We start from the raw sequence: 13,703 nt of genomic DNA on the forward strand, positions 1-13,703 counted from the left end.
CAGTAGTGGAACAATTAGCGGGTCTTTATTTGTAAACATGAAATTGATATTGCACACTAGAAAAATATCTTCATTAAGTAATGCTAATTTATTAATATTTCAGCCCTCTGATTTTATATGGATTCAATTATTTAATAGTAACCATTAGATGCAAAAGTAACCTCTGTAAAACTCACAAATGATTGGAAGAAATGTGGTACATCACCCCTACCCTGTCACTGGAAGCAAAAGGGAGGTCTGGGAGACAATCACCTCACTGCAATTTCCCTCTGAGGAAGAGTGTGGTTGAGATAGCCCAGATGGGAGCTGACAGTCCATGCAGATTGCAACAATAAGACTACATTACTGCATAGAAGAAGGAAGAAGAATCCAAGGGAAAGCTAGGGGGAAAGTAATCAAAAGCAAGGTCAAATGATCTATTTATATACTTGTCTCTAAGTTCCTCTCATTGACACTGTCAGCTTAGGGTACTGAAGTTCTGCTTGTGCTTCCTGTATTAAACCACGCAATACTGCTGTAACTTCTTCTGGTAACTATTATAAGGATTGATCTTCGCAACTAAAAATGCAAAGTAGCAGACAGAGCAAAATAAAACATCACAGAGCTCCAAAATGAAAATACGAAGACTTACTAGGAAGTTCATCACCATTTTTTGGAAGTGGAAACTTAAAAAGATTTGTTGATTCTATCAACAGAAGTTTGTCGCTTATGATTCCAGAATTAATATGAATCTGATGGACGAGTGATTCAAACTTCCTGATGGCTTGTGTACATTGGACTGTAAAGTCACCAATACCTGAAATAAATTACAATCATTTGTTTTCTTTCTTCTACCAAATCTTTTACCAATGAATCAAAATTGTCAACAACCAGATGTGTTTAAGAATTAACTGATACTCTGCAGAAAGATAGATTAGATGTTTTATCACCTAATCCTTCATCTATCTCCCTTCTAGCTCTAACAGTCTATATCCATTTCCACTCAGTGTTTTACATATAATAAAAACATAAGAAATACCCACTTGGATCAGACCCTGTCTAACATACTATTCTGTCTTACACCATGGCAATAAGATATCCTTTTTAAGGATGCATAGCTTTAATCTGACAAATCAAATAGAATGCAGAATTGAAGAGAATTTTTGAACTGCGAATCAGTAGCAAAGGCCATTCTAAAATAGTATCTCCATTACCTAGGGAGTTCCAGTTGAGTCTTCTGTGCCCTAATCTGAATACTCTCCAGAGCTCTTTAATATGGTCATCAAGAAGTTTGGTTTCTGCTTCACTCAATGTTCCCATTAAGTTGTGATAGTGATCCAGCATGTTTTTTAATCCATTTGTATATCTAATGAGTGTAAGAAACATAACAACAAAAAATAAAAATCATTATTTTCTGGAAATACCGTTCTGAACAAGGCAGATCACTTTCTTCATTCTGTTCAAACTTCCACATAAATCAAAATTTTCAGAAATAATGACTATGTATTGATCATAAATACAATTCTCTTCCTCTCACAAACAAAAGAAAAATCATCTATGACTCCAGTAGTAGCTAGACCATCCTCTCCTGCCCCAACCCAGAAGAAGTATTTAAGACAGCCTCAGTTTGAATCACATACATGAACTCAACAGGTAAATTTTAAAATCTAGTTAGGTCTCTTATTGTCACACCTCTGTGCCTAAGTGCCTGTGATAATTTGAGCAAAAGTGACTTATCCAAGGCTGTACAAAAAAGCGGCAGTGAGTTCAAATGTGAACTGAAATCTAAATGCAATTAAGAATTCATTGCAAAAAAAAGTACTTTCTTTCCTTGTTTTTCCTTCAGATTTTGAGGAGGTGTTCATTTGTAAAACGTAGTGCTACAGGGAGAAGGATGCAGACTGCAAAAGAGGAAAGACTGCTAGTGTACCATGGCCATCAGCAATTTTACCCTTAAAAGAAGTCACTACGAACTCTCATACTTCCAAAAGTTGATGACTCATGGCACACTCTGGTTTGGAGTGAAATCACTTGAAACATTGCTGAAAATCTGTATGAGAGCAGGTATTCTGTTATAACCTTACCCAAGGTATTTGTCTTCCTGTAATGCCACATTTCTTGCTACTTCTGGGACTGGAAACCCCAGTTGTTCCATGTACTTTGTTTCAGTTATAATCTCTTGGAGTCTAGGAGGAAAATTCACTATGAACTGCACTCTTTTCTCTGTGGTGAGAGGCTCCTCTGTTACTGAGGTCTACAACACAAGAAAGCAGCAGAAAGCATAGAAACACCAGACTGTTACAACACAAGGAAAAAGTTAACTCCTGGAGACATTTGATAAGACAGTAGGTAAAAGTCAGACAGAATAGCTAATATTCAGATTGTGGAAATGCCAATAAAATTTGACAGCAATCTCAGCATTCTAGTTTCAATTTTGATCTCAGTACTTTTTAAAATTTTCCATTAAAAAACAGTGTTTCTCTTAAAGACATCATTCTTTGAAAAATCTCACCAAACATCAGATAGGTTTCAGTTCTTTCCCACAGAGAAATCAGGTATGTTATTTTCCTCTCTCACCTGCTCAGAAGTCTCTTGATTAATATGGTTTGCTGCCTCACCAGTAACAACCATCAGCAGAGGTTTTCTCAGTAACAATGGGAGCATCTGCTCTGTTCCTTCTGTCCACTGACCATATTTCTGATCTTCATACTCTTTCATCCTCTTGGCCACTTTAAGATACTTTTGCTTTACCTAGAAAGGAAAATTCTGTATAATTCATTTTAAAGATCACGAGAAATGTTCCACTATCCTGTCTTAATAAGGTTTCTGATCTTTATCAGATGAGAGGGCAAATAATGCCTTGTAATACAGGTGATGAAGAATTCAGGTTCTTGAGTTCTGTCATTTATTCTGACACTATTTCTTCAGAAAACAGTGGGAAGGTACCATTAAGCTTTTCACGTCTAACATTGCTTACTATGTGCAAAGACATTCTTGCTCACTTAAGAACATTTCCACCTCCCCAGAAGAACGGTATGAGGAAAGTATTCTTCCTTTATTAAACAGCAAAAGAAACAACATACTTCCTTTCCACGTTCACTAGTAAGTAAGTCCTCTACTTCTTGAAATCGAATAATAGTGTGTTTGATCCGATAGAAAAGGGATCGGGACCAATATATTGCTCCAGCCACTGGAGGGTGATTCTTGAATAAAGGTGGATCCTTGAGGTTCTGAACAAAGATTTGCTTAACATTTTCGACCTAAAAGAGAATAAAACATTGCTAAGAATCATTTCTCCACTTGTTTTTCCACGGTAAGTATCTAACCTGGTACACAGCACAGGCTCTGAAGCTAATTTCAGCAACAAGATAAAAATAATTCATTTTTTTTATTCATCTTTTGTTTGCATTAACTGCATTACACAGAACACCTTCTTTTTTGTGTCTCAAGCCTCCTTGCACATGTAAACATCTTTCAGTTCCTGTACTGTGCTACAAATATACAGATGTGCACATAATTTCAGCAAATTAACCATGCTATTTCTTGTACAGGTTCCAAAAAAGTGAGAACAATTACTATGTTTATTTTTTTAAAAGTCTGTCAGTCTTTTGGATCGTAAATGACACTACATATGTGTTAAAGATATATACACAGATTTATTATTTTCACTAAAGAATTCCATATACTACCTAAGAAATGCTAAATTAAATACCTCTTTACAGTATTGGTCCAAAACGTCATTGAATTTCATCATCATCTGCTTATTAATGGTTTCACGAGAGCGGATGTGTCTGAAGTTTAACAGCATGTCAAATGCAGCTTCTGCTGATCGAAGGGTCTTGAAAGATTCATCAATAAAGTTTTTGGCCTCTTCTTCAATAACCTAGACAGAGACAAAGGAAGAAGGCCAAGAAATCCTGTCACTTAGAGGTTCATCTTGCAAAACCAAGAAAGGAAGGCAATATTAAAATATCTTTTTTTTCCATAGTGTTGAGACATATCTTTACTGTTAGCAATTTATAAGACCAAATAGTAAACTGATGGCTTTCCAGTAAACTACAGGAAATTAGTGTTAACCCAGTGTCTGCTGGGCAGGTATAAAAGTCACAGAAGGCATTGTAACAACTTGCATTTGTGGGTATTCTTGGCTGAATGGGAGAAGTAAATCCAGAAAAAAGTTTGATTTCTTTGTAGAATATGATTGAGAGATGTCAGCACATGAGTACAGGGAGGTAATATGTAGCCTCTGCTCATGTTCTAGTTATTTTGCCGATGAACATAAAACACGTTTCACTGGTTTGCAAGATGAAGTGAAGCTATAAACAAAAAGAACTTGAACACAAAATACTGACTTTAAAAATTTGGTAAAACTTCTCACATTTTCATTTATGTATTCACTCATTTATATTTTTTTTAAAAAGCATATCATTCATTCTTTAATTGAAAATGTTGACAGTCTAGAAAGATTTTCATATAGGAAGGAATAAGGGGGAAAAATCACAGTACATGGTACTTACTGAAACTTCTGTTCTAAATTCTCCCATAATTAACTTCCAATCATGTGTGCTTTTGATGCTAAAAGGGTCAAAAGTCAGTTCTTCCATTGGACTAGTTAGTCTATCTACCCTTCTCAGTAGATCATCAATACGTTTTGGATCACCTGTGACAGCTTTCAGTTCAGAACCAAATATATTGTAAAACTCTTCAACAACCTGTTAATTCAGAAGAACATAACAGAAAGGTTTACTTTTAATGCTTTTCTTTGCTATTTAATATTCTTCTGTTATTGTTTCCTTTAAAGATAACTATAGCCCAGAGAACAATCAATTCTTGCTGTGATTTACATTTTGTATACGCCTATGAAAGACATGAACTATCTTTTTGGAAAAAAAAAAAATACAGCCCCAACAGCACATTTGTCAAAACAGATAACATTCAGTTATTACTTCTTTTCTTTTTATTTCACTACGGATTTCACATACACAGTCTACATAGCATGTGGCCATTGATGGACAACTAATATTTCTAGTTGCCCTACCTTAAAGGAACCTGCACATAGCACCTATCTTTCATGTATATTATCCTGCAGTTGATACATTGATTTATATACAGTCAAATTTTATATTACAATATACTTAAGTGATTATTTTATCTGAAATGATACCATTAAATTAACGAGACATGAAAACTGCAAACCTGTGAAACAACTGTTACAAGTTTGCAGGTTGATAACAGTACTGTACACAGCAATACCTTTCTCATGGCACCAACCAGTACCTTGAGAAGAGTTATTTCATTTCTCTTAAGGTTGAACACACACACACAAATAAATAAATAAATGAAGGCTATTAACACTTCAACAACTATAATACAAAAGAATCTCCTCTCCTGAAGAAGACACTGATCACAAACTGTCCTCTTTAATTACTGTCTATATTAGTACCTGCAAAATGTCATACAGATCTTGACAGATGGAAGCCATATAATCTGTTTTTCCAAATAAACGTTTTCGGTCAAATTCCCAATGTTGCTCTCTTCCTGATATTTCAATTTGGGCACGAACAGCCAAATAAGATTTCTTCCATTGTTCAAGAGTACTTTTTCCTTCTGCTATTTTCTTTTTTGCAGCAGTTCTATCTTCTCTATTAATCAAAAGAGTTAAGATACTATAGATGGAAAGATTATAGATATAATAAAATGATATTTCAACTGGATCAATCTATCCTGGTTTAGTATCTTCTAGTTGTACAAGATCTAGGCAAAACTTACAACTGCAAGGTCTTCATTTTCAGTGAAATTGATTTTGAAAAAGTTATTTCAGGACTGATTTTTATGATATTTATGCCACTTTTGTACCAGAGTATTTGCATTGTGTTTATTGATTTATGTCCTTTCAAGAGAAAAGAGGACAAGCACCTATTTCTTCAGGCTGATTCAATAATTTGTGAAAACTAGAACATTAATTGGCTTTTAATTGACCTTCTAATACAACTTCAGATAGTGAGAAACACTGAAACATATTCAATGCAAGTGTTATCAATCACACTTCCTGTAAAACAAGCAAAGCTTTTAATAAATGCAGCCTAGTTAAATAGGAATCCAGTACTTACTTAAACAGCGTGTGTAAATCCACGGCTTTGCACACTCGTGTTGAAATTTCCCACGCAATTCGTTCCATAAGGGGTACCATCCGTTCATCCTTGTTGTAATGCCGTGAGATAACCCATACCATTCTCAGGGCATTCATCAGCAAAGGAATTGTGTCCAAGACAACATCAAACCCAGTGCCATGTGTTAAATTCTATTAAATATATTTAAAATAATTTGAATAAGTTCTCATGTAAATACAGATAAATATTTTATAAACCAATATTCTATTCAATATTCTACAGATAGCTGAAGTCAAGAAAATCTGTGACATTAGTAAATAAAGAACCCAGTCAAGGAAACACCCTGGTGACCAAATTACACAGATGGTTAAGGATGTGCAGATTTGCATCTATTGCTCCAAATGCTTGTCAGGTACTGTCTCATTAGTATTCTACTTTCTGAAAAAGATGTCCTAAAACTGGTTTTAGCCCAACTGTTTATTTGAATAATCTTCAACAGAACTTAAACTTGACCTATCAGCTCTAACCAGTGATAGAAGTTACCTCAAAAATTGGAGAAGAGAAATCTTTGTTTTTCTTAATTCAGCTGTGCTATCTCATTCTTCCAAAGCTATGATTTACAAACCAAGCTGTTCACAGCTCTGTGCTTCTGCTTTCAGGTATTAGAACAGCAGCAATTCAGACAAAATAAACAAGCTTTTTTATTATTAAATGTAAAAAATCTGCAATATATCTTTATTGCTGGTAAAATAATAATAATAATAGTAGACCAACAAAGAAACCAAACTCGAGCAAATACAGCTACAACTCCACAGTTTTCTTAAGGATACATACCTTCAAATAGCGTTCAAGAGTTGAAAGGAACCTAGCATTATCTAGAGCTTCCACATGATGTTTTCTGAGGTCGCTTAAGACTGCCTGTAAATCTTTGCTACGCTCAGATTCAGCTTCCTGTAATATTGCCAAGACTTTTTCAACTCCTGGAAGCTTTGTCTGTTCAGTAAGACCAGATAAAGCAGCGTGTCTTTCACGCCAGAAGTAAATTTCTGCAAGTGGACCATTGCCCTACAAGATATGTGCAGAAAAATAAAATTTTTAAATTACAATTACTCGAAGATGAAAACCTATGACGAGGTTTATATTTGTTCTTTTTTTTTTTCCAATATGCTGTATACTGAGAAAACCCAGATGTGATTCAACAAAAAAATGGGGATTACATCCTTGAGTTGGATCTGAAGATTTCATGCTTGCCAAAATATATGCCCACTTTATTTCGTAAACATGAAACGTCTTATTATGTTAAATGGTATTACTCATGTGTAACTGTTTGCAGAATCAGAACCTTACAATTAGATTGCATTTTGTTTGGGAGAGATGATTTTTCAAGGGAAAATATAGTACTCTATATTTTTTTAAAGCATTGCATTTTTAATATTTCATGTCTATCTCACTGGTTTTAGAAGTAAGAATGCAACTAGCTAAAGTGCCTTAGTTTTCCACAGTCTCCCAGGTGGATAGGATCTGCAGAGAATTGCTTTATATTCCATTTCCTGCAGTCACGCAGGTACTCACTACCTTTGTTCTACTTTACTTCAATTAGTAAATGGGCTTTCCAGCAATGAAACACAAAGTTTGATTAAAACAGAGCACAAACCATTCAGAGATATTACTGTGGGAATAAAGAAATGTCTCTGGGAGTAAAACAAGCTTAGTGCTATGGGCAACATCACCTGTGGAACCCTTTTCAGTTGTTCCTCTAGAGCTGCAGATATTAATTTTTGCCAGGTCATTGCACAGCTTTCAAGAGCTTCAACCACTTCTGGAACTGTGGCAAGAACACTTGCATCACTGTTTAGATTTATAGTTGGCATGTCCAGTTTAATCTCTCCTGTTGGGAGAAAAGGCATCTGAAATTAACTGTCTTGTTCCACCAGCACTGTTAAGGTAACATCACTGAAATGGCTTACACCTTCCATTTTGCTAGCTACTTGAGTACAGGTAACATACCATCTGCTCTGCCTATTTGAGAATATGACAAAAAGCATCCAGTTGTTTCACAGTTAATACAGTGAAAACAAAGATATATTCCTAGAAGTAACTGAAAAGCTCTCAGCTTTCAAGCTTCAACACAACCTCTAAGTATTAAAAATTAGGAATAGGGCTTTGCTGAAGAAGATTATCAGTCTGTTAACTGAAGACCATTACATTCTCCTCAATGGCGTGACACTAACCCCTGTCAGAGACACGATGCTAAACTTTGTGTCAAGTCTGCTTTGGTCTTCTGCCTTCTATATCCTGCTATGGCCTGAGTCCCCTGAACATTGGAAAGAACTGAGGCATGATTACCCTCTCTCCTAATTCTTACTCCAGGCTGTTTGAAACTGATTTAATCCATTCCTCATATGTGTGCTATGCTTCAGAGCAGTAAAAATACTACTGTGATCAGCAAAAGAAACTTTAATCAGATCTGGAACTTCCCCAGAAACTGTATGTGTTATTCTAAACAAAGCCATTCCTAGGTGAACCTTCTTCTACTGTCTTGTACTCTAATCAACACAGCACTGGAATAGGCAGAATACTCACCTTCAATTTGCTGAGTAATACTTGAAAATTCTTGTGTGCTTGATAGGAGCTCACTCCCCATTTGAGTATTACAGTACTCAACAGGCTGTTCTTTCTTTCCTGCAACCTCAGTCTCAGATAAACTTCTTTTTTCAGAGCCTGTGTTTTCACTATCTGGTTGTAAGGAAGCTTCCTCAGACCGCTGCCAATTACAGGAGAGAGCAGGAGAAAATAAGTATAATTCAAACAGGAACCATAGATTAGATGGTTTGTATTTATAAACAAATAAACAAAACCCTCAGCTTACTACTACTTCACTTAAGCATTCGGATAGGTTGTTCTAAAATTTAATTTAAATGTATGTCTTTCCATTTCACCTCTTTAGGACTATTCTCTCCACAAGTTCTGCAGGAGAATAGCTCCAGCATACTTTCACAAAAGTCTATCAGCACAAAAATAGAAGTATGTGGTGTCACATTCTTAAATGTTTCTTATATAGGGTCAGGCAAATCAATGAAATGATGACTGTCTCCACATCCTTATAAAAATTTGGGAAACAAAATAAAAAGCATTACCCCAAACTTCATTTTGGCATAAGAAGGTCATTCATGAAAGGATTTCATATACGTAGTCTACATGGTCAGCAGAATAAAAATAGGCAAATCACGCACAGAAAACTGAAAACTTCACATATAAAAGCCATAAAACATTTACCTGTGAGATGACATTCTTTAGCATCAAAAGAGTATCAGCAGTCAGTAAACCAAATTCTATCATTTTAGGAAGAACCTCATTAGCTTCAGTCAGGTCATTAGGTTCAGTAACTGTTTCTAAACAGTATACAAACAATTAGCATACAGAATACAATAACTAAGTAATTAATAATTGTACAGAACACAATTATTAAAACAATTGTATAAATTGTTTTCCGTAACAAGTTAAAACTCCAATAAAGCAGACTGCCATTGTAATAATAAACTAGGCTTGATGCAAGCCACTTTCAAAACTGCTGCTGGTTTTAATGTTGCAGATTTTTTTGATGAAGTTTTATTTTCTCAAATTTCATGATTTTAGAGAAACTGAAAGTAATAGGCACATACAAAATACTTTGTAGCTTTAAACCACACATGCTGCTGCTCAGTGAGTGAATCCACATAAATGTATGCTGGGATCAGTGCCTGGCAAAAAGTTAGAGTTAACAGACAGCTGATTGTTCCTGGAAACAGGCATGGAAATACTTGTTTGTTTCAGTTTAGAAGCCATTTCCTGTGGGACTGGAACTAGATACTGAAGTCTGACCATGACCAGAAACAGCAGCTATTGTCACTGGCTTAGTTATATAAAGTATGAACTATCAGAATAGAACCTCTCTTTCACATGCTGCTATTGTATATCAAAATTTGAGTCAGGTCTGCAGGTTTGATACCCCAGTTGTGCTTATTGCCACCTTATGGTCCAACTTTCACATACAGCTCCTCATTCTCAACACACTTTGCACAGTTCTAGCAGTTATAGTAACTAAATCTCATTAGTTCCTCTGAGAGCAGCTTGAAAGCTTCATCCCTGTTGGCAAAATGTGGAAGATATGTAATTTTCCAAAAATTTAATATGAAAAGTGTTCTTGATTCCTGGCTCTACTCTACTCTAAGAGCATTCCTACCCAGTTAGGAATGGATAGGCACTAGCCTAAGTCCCATTTGTTATCACTTTTCCTCAGTATGTCCCTCTTAAGGGACTGGAGAACAAGGTTTATGAGGAGGAGTTGAGGGAAAAGGGGTTCTTTAGTCTGAAGAAAAGGAGGCTGAGGGGAGACCTCACCGCTTTCTACAATTCCTGGAAAAGAAGTCGCAGCAAGGAGGTTGTCAGCCCCTTTTTCTCAGATCAAAAGTTATAGAACATGAGGAAATGATCTCAACTTGCTCCAGGGGAAGGCTAGATTTAACATTAGGAAGAATTCCTTCACAGAGGGAGAGGTCAAGGATTGGAATAGGCTGCCCAGGGAAGTGGTGGAGTCCCCATCCCTGGAAATATTTAAGAAATGTGTGTATGTGTTGCTAAGGGACAGTGATGGGACACAGCAGGTCAGGTTGTCAGTGGGACTTGATGATCTCAACGGTCTTTTCCTACCTAAATGATTCTATAATTGATATAAAGTCTGGAAACATAGAGCCAGCAGTTATTCAGGACAAATACCTTTGGTGTCTCTCAAAAAATAGACGCTAACATCTGACACAAATTCTTCAGGAATTTCATCAAGAGCCGCATACAAATACACTTTGTCAGCTTTCTGTTCTGTTAACTGAAGCAGGAAACATGAAGGAAGAATGACTGTTACTATTTGCTGCCAAGTTTCCTAACAGCAAGACAATGTTTGCCTTCTATGAGCAATGGAACAGAATCATTATTTTAACTACGTTATCTTCACGTTGCTGTCCAAGTAAACAGGTGACATAAAAAAAAAAAAAAAAAAAAATTAAAAAATCACTCAGCTAACAGTAAAAAATATCAGCTTTGTAAACAACGTTAATTTCCAGACCAACAGGACTAAGAGCAACAGTGCTTGAAACATAAAAAAATGGGCCACAGGTAAATGCCCCCCATAGAGCCTTTCTGAGAAAGTGCAAGCACCTACTCCCCTCCCACTGCATCTCAGTCATAAACTAAATTTAGTTATAAACACCAGACTCCATCCCAAGTGTCTAATTAGGCAAAAGCCTTGAGGTACAAAAGCCTTTTTTTCACTGTCCCTTACAGGATCCTCCCATGGTGTCTTTATCTAGCAATCATTCTAACTACAACTTTTCTGTTACAAACAAACCTGGGAATAGCTAATGTGGTAGCTGAGTAACTCACTACCACATTTCCTCACTAAAAACATAGAGTTTTGCTAAGTAAATTACCTTTGTAATGTCAGTCAATTTCAGAGGCTGTGGTAGACACACCACAGGCCAACAGTTTCAATGAAAATTGTTGTTCTTGTAAAATGTTCTGTTCTGCTCTGAGTCCTTGGTCTGCATTGTACCTCCTTAATTAGCCCATCAGTTTTACTGAAATATTTGCATCAGAAAGCCAGCATCTTCATACCCCAAAAGAACAGAGTGAATACAACAGACTTACATGGGGTGTGTGTTCCACACTGTCAGCTGCAAGTCTTTGCTCTACTTCACTCAATTCAGACACACTAGAGAGAGCTGATACATGACCTGACACACTTTTATTGTCTGAGGGTTCCGGATCAGATGTCTTACTTTTCTGAGTCGTGTCTAAGAACAACACAAGAGAACTCACTTAAAGAACAGGTATTCCATGCACATAAGATGGATCCTTCCAATTTTCTTCTAAAATTAAGTAACTGAACTTTTTCTTCTCCCTACAGTACTGCCTTTCAACAATCAGACATCCATACATTTTCCCAAAGGAGAACACTCTTGCTGAAGGACTGAATCCAAACATGGAAGTGACCATGCTACATTCTACAGGGCTTTATCTACAATATCTTCATCAGCATTTTCCAACACAATTGACTTCTTAGTATAAAATAAATAGGTTAACAAATTTCAAGACGAAAGCATTTTGCAAAATGAACCTTCAAAAAAAATCTTGTGTGTGTGTGTGACTGATCTATGATGAGGAAAATGTCTGTGGCAATGCCACGCCCAAGAAGCAAAGGTGAAGACATTGTAACACAGAAACAACTACATGAATTCCAGGGCCATTCAAGAATTTCAAATGTTATTTTTCCTGTCTTTCAGATGTTGCGCCATGTCTCCTTCCCCTTTCAGCACAGGCTTCTAGACAGTTAAAAGGTGGAAGAAGCATAGTTGCATCCCCAACTGGAAAGATCGCACTATACATATGTGCTATAATTATTATGAAGCAATATTAATTCTCCCTGTCTTGATGCCTTTAAGCACCAACTTGTAGGTGCATCCACTGAGAGGTACAGAGTGGAAAGTTGCGTCACATCACTCCTTTAGTCTACTTATACATGCGTCAGACATGTAGGGGCCTGAAGGAGGGAGAAACAGCTGGAGAGAGGGCAGCAGGAAGGGTTTGGGGACTAGGCAGTACCCAGGGGAGGGTCCCGCAGGCCGGGCAAGCAGGGCAGCCTCACCCGCTGCTTCCTCGGTCTCCTGGGGGCGCCGCTCGACCCGCAGCAGCAACACCCCCGCGGCTTTCTTCTCTTCATCATCCTCAGCACCGCGGCTGAAGAAGCGCAGCACGGTCCGTGCCCCCTCACCGCCGTGGCGGTTCAGCAGGTCCTCGAAAGGCGCCGGATCGCTCAGCCCCAGCGACGCGAGCGCTTGGTCCCGCAGCCACCGCACCCGCACGTCGTTCAGGCTCATAGCGGCGAGGCCCCGGGCGGCCGCCCGACGCCGAGCGGTAGCCGCGGTAACGGCCCGGGGAGGAGCGACGGCCGCGGCCCGCCCAGCGGCCGCCTCACGCGCCCTTCCCGCCCAACGGCCGCCTCACGCGCCCGGCCCCCTTCCCGCCCGATCGCGTTTACCTCAGCCCCTGCCGCCCGGCAGGCTCTGCGTGAGGCACGGCCAGGGCCCTAAGTGGCTACGTAGGGATGTAAGGGCCGGCTCCGAACAGCGTAAAGAGTGGTTTTTATTCGGAATTAGGATGAAATAAGTGCAAATTTTAACTGGCACGGTTATTAAACAATATGGCAATATTTCCCTTTCCACAGCTGTTAAGCATTATGGCAATATCCCCATTATTACACATGGAAAAAATGACCCCTTTGCAGTCTCCCTGCAGCCTCCCCCCATCCTGCTGGGTAAAAACAACTTTGATTCAGCGTTAGACAAACCAGGCTTGTGTCATGGGGTAGCCAAACAAGCACACCTGATTTTAAGACCCATTCTTCATTCTTGATGATAACCTTATTCATAGGAGTAGAAACTTTCCACATGATGATACCACATTGCACAAAAATGTTTTAGACAGTGCAAGTTTTTTCTGAGGCTCTTACCCATAACAATCACTGCAGGTGCTTTACAGACCAGCAGGTATCACAAAATTCTTCATTACTGAGAAGTAAAAGGA

General features: G+C 37.9%; 1 protein-coding gene across 1 annotated transcript in view; it reads right to left on the reverse strand.

Annotated features, from left to right (window-relative positions):
- Positions 1–12,997, reverse strand: part of DNAH10 (dynein axonemal heavy chain 10) — a gene marked incomplete at both ends in the record, with an annotated part of 57,710 nt that extends 44,713 nt beyond the window's left edge. The window contains 16 exons of the mRNA XM_084297451.1: positions 632–796; positions 1,194–1,345; positions 2,064–2,233; positions 2,557–2,730; positions 3,063–3,239; positions 3,692–3,862; positions 4,497–4,691; positions 5,423–5,621; positions 6,090–6,280; positions 6,924–7,154; positions 7,820–7,977; positions 8,673–8,853; positions 9,366–9,481; positions 10,845–10,950; positions 11,769–11,914; positions 12,766–12,997. Coding sequence (XP_084153577.1) covers positions 632–796; positions 1,194–1,345; positions 2,064–2,233; positions 2,557–2,730; positions 3,063–3,239; positions 3,692–3,862; positions 4,497–4,691; positions 5,423–5,621; positions 6,090–6,280; positions 6,924–7,154; positions 7,820–7,977; positions 8,673–8,853; positions 9,366–9,481; positions 10,845–10,950; positions 11,769–11,914; positions 12,766–12,997 — 2,764 coding nt within the window. The remainder of the gene's footprint in view (positions 1–631; positions 797–1,193; positions 1,346–2,063; positions 2,234–2,556; positions 2,731–3,062; positions 3,240–3,691; positions 3,863–4,496; positions 4,692–5,422; positions 5,622–6,089; positions 6,281–6,923; positions 7,155–7,819; positions 7,978–8,672; positions 8,854–9,365; positions 9,482–10,844; positions 10,951–11,768; positions 11,915–12,765) is intronic.
- Between the last annotated feature and the right edge of the window lie 706 nt (positions 12,998–13,703).

Source organism: Netta rufina, assembly GCF_964035555.1.
Source record: "Netta rufina genome assembly, chromosome: 17".
NCBI classification, from domain to species: Eukaryota; Metazoa; Chordata; class Aves; order Anseriformes; family Anatidae; genus Netta; species Netta rufina.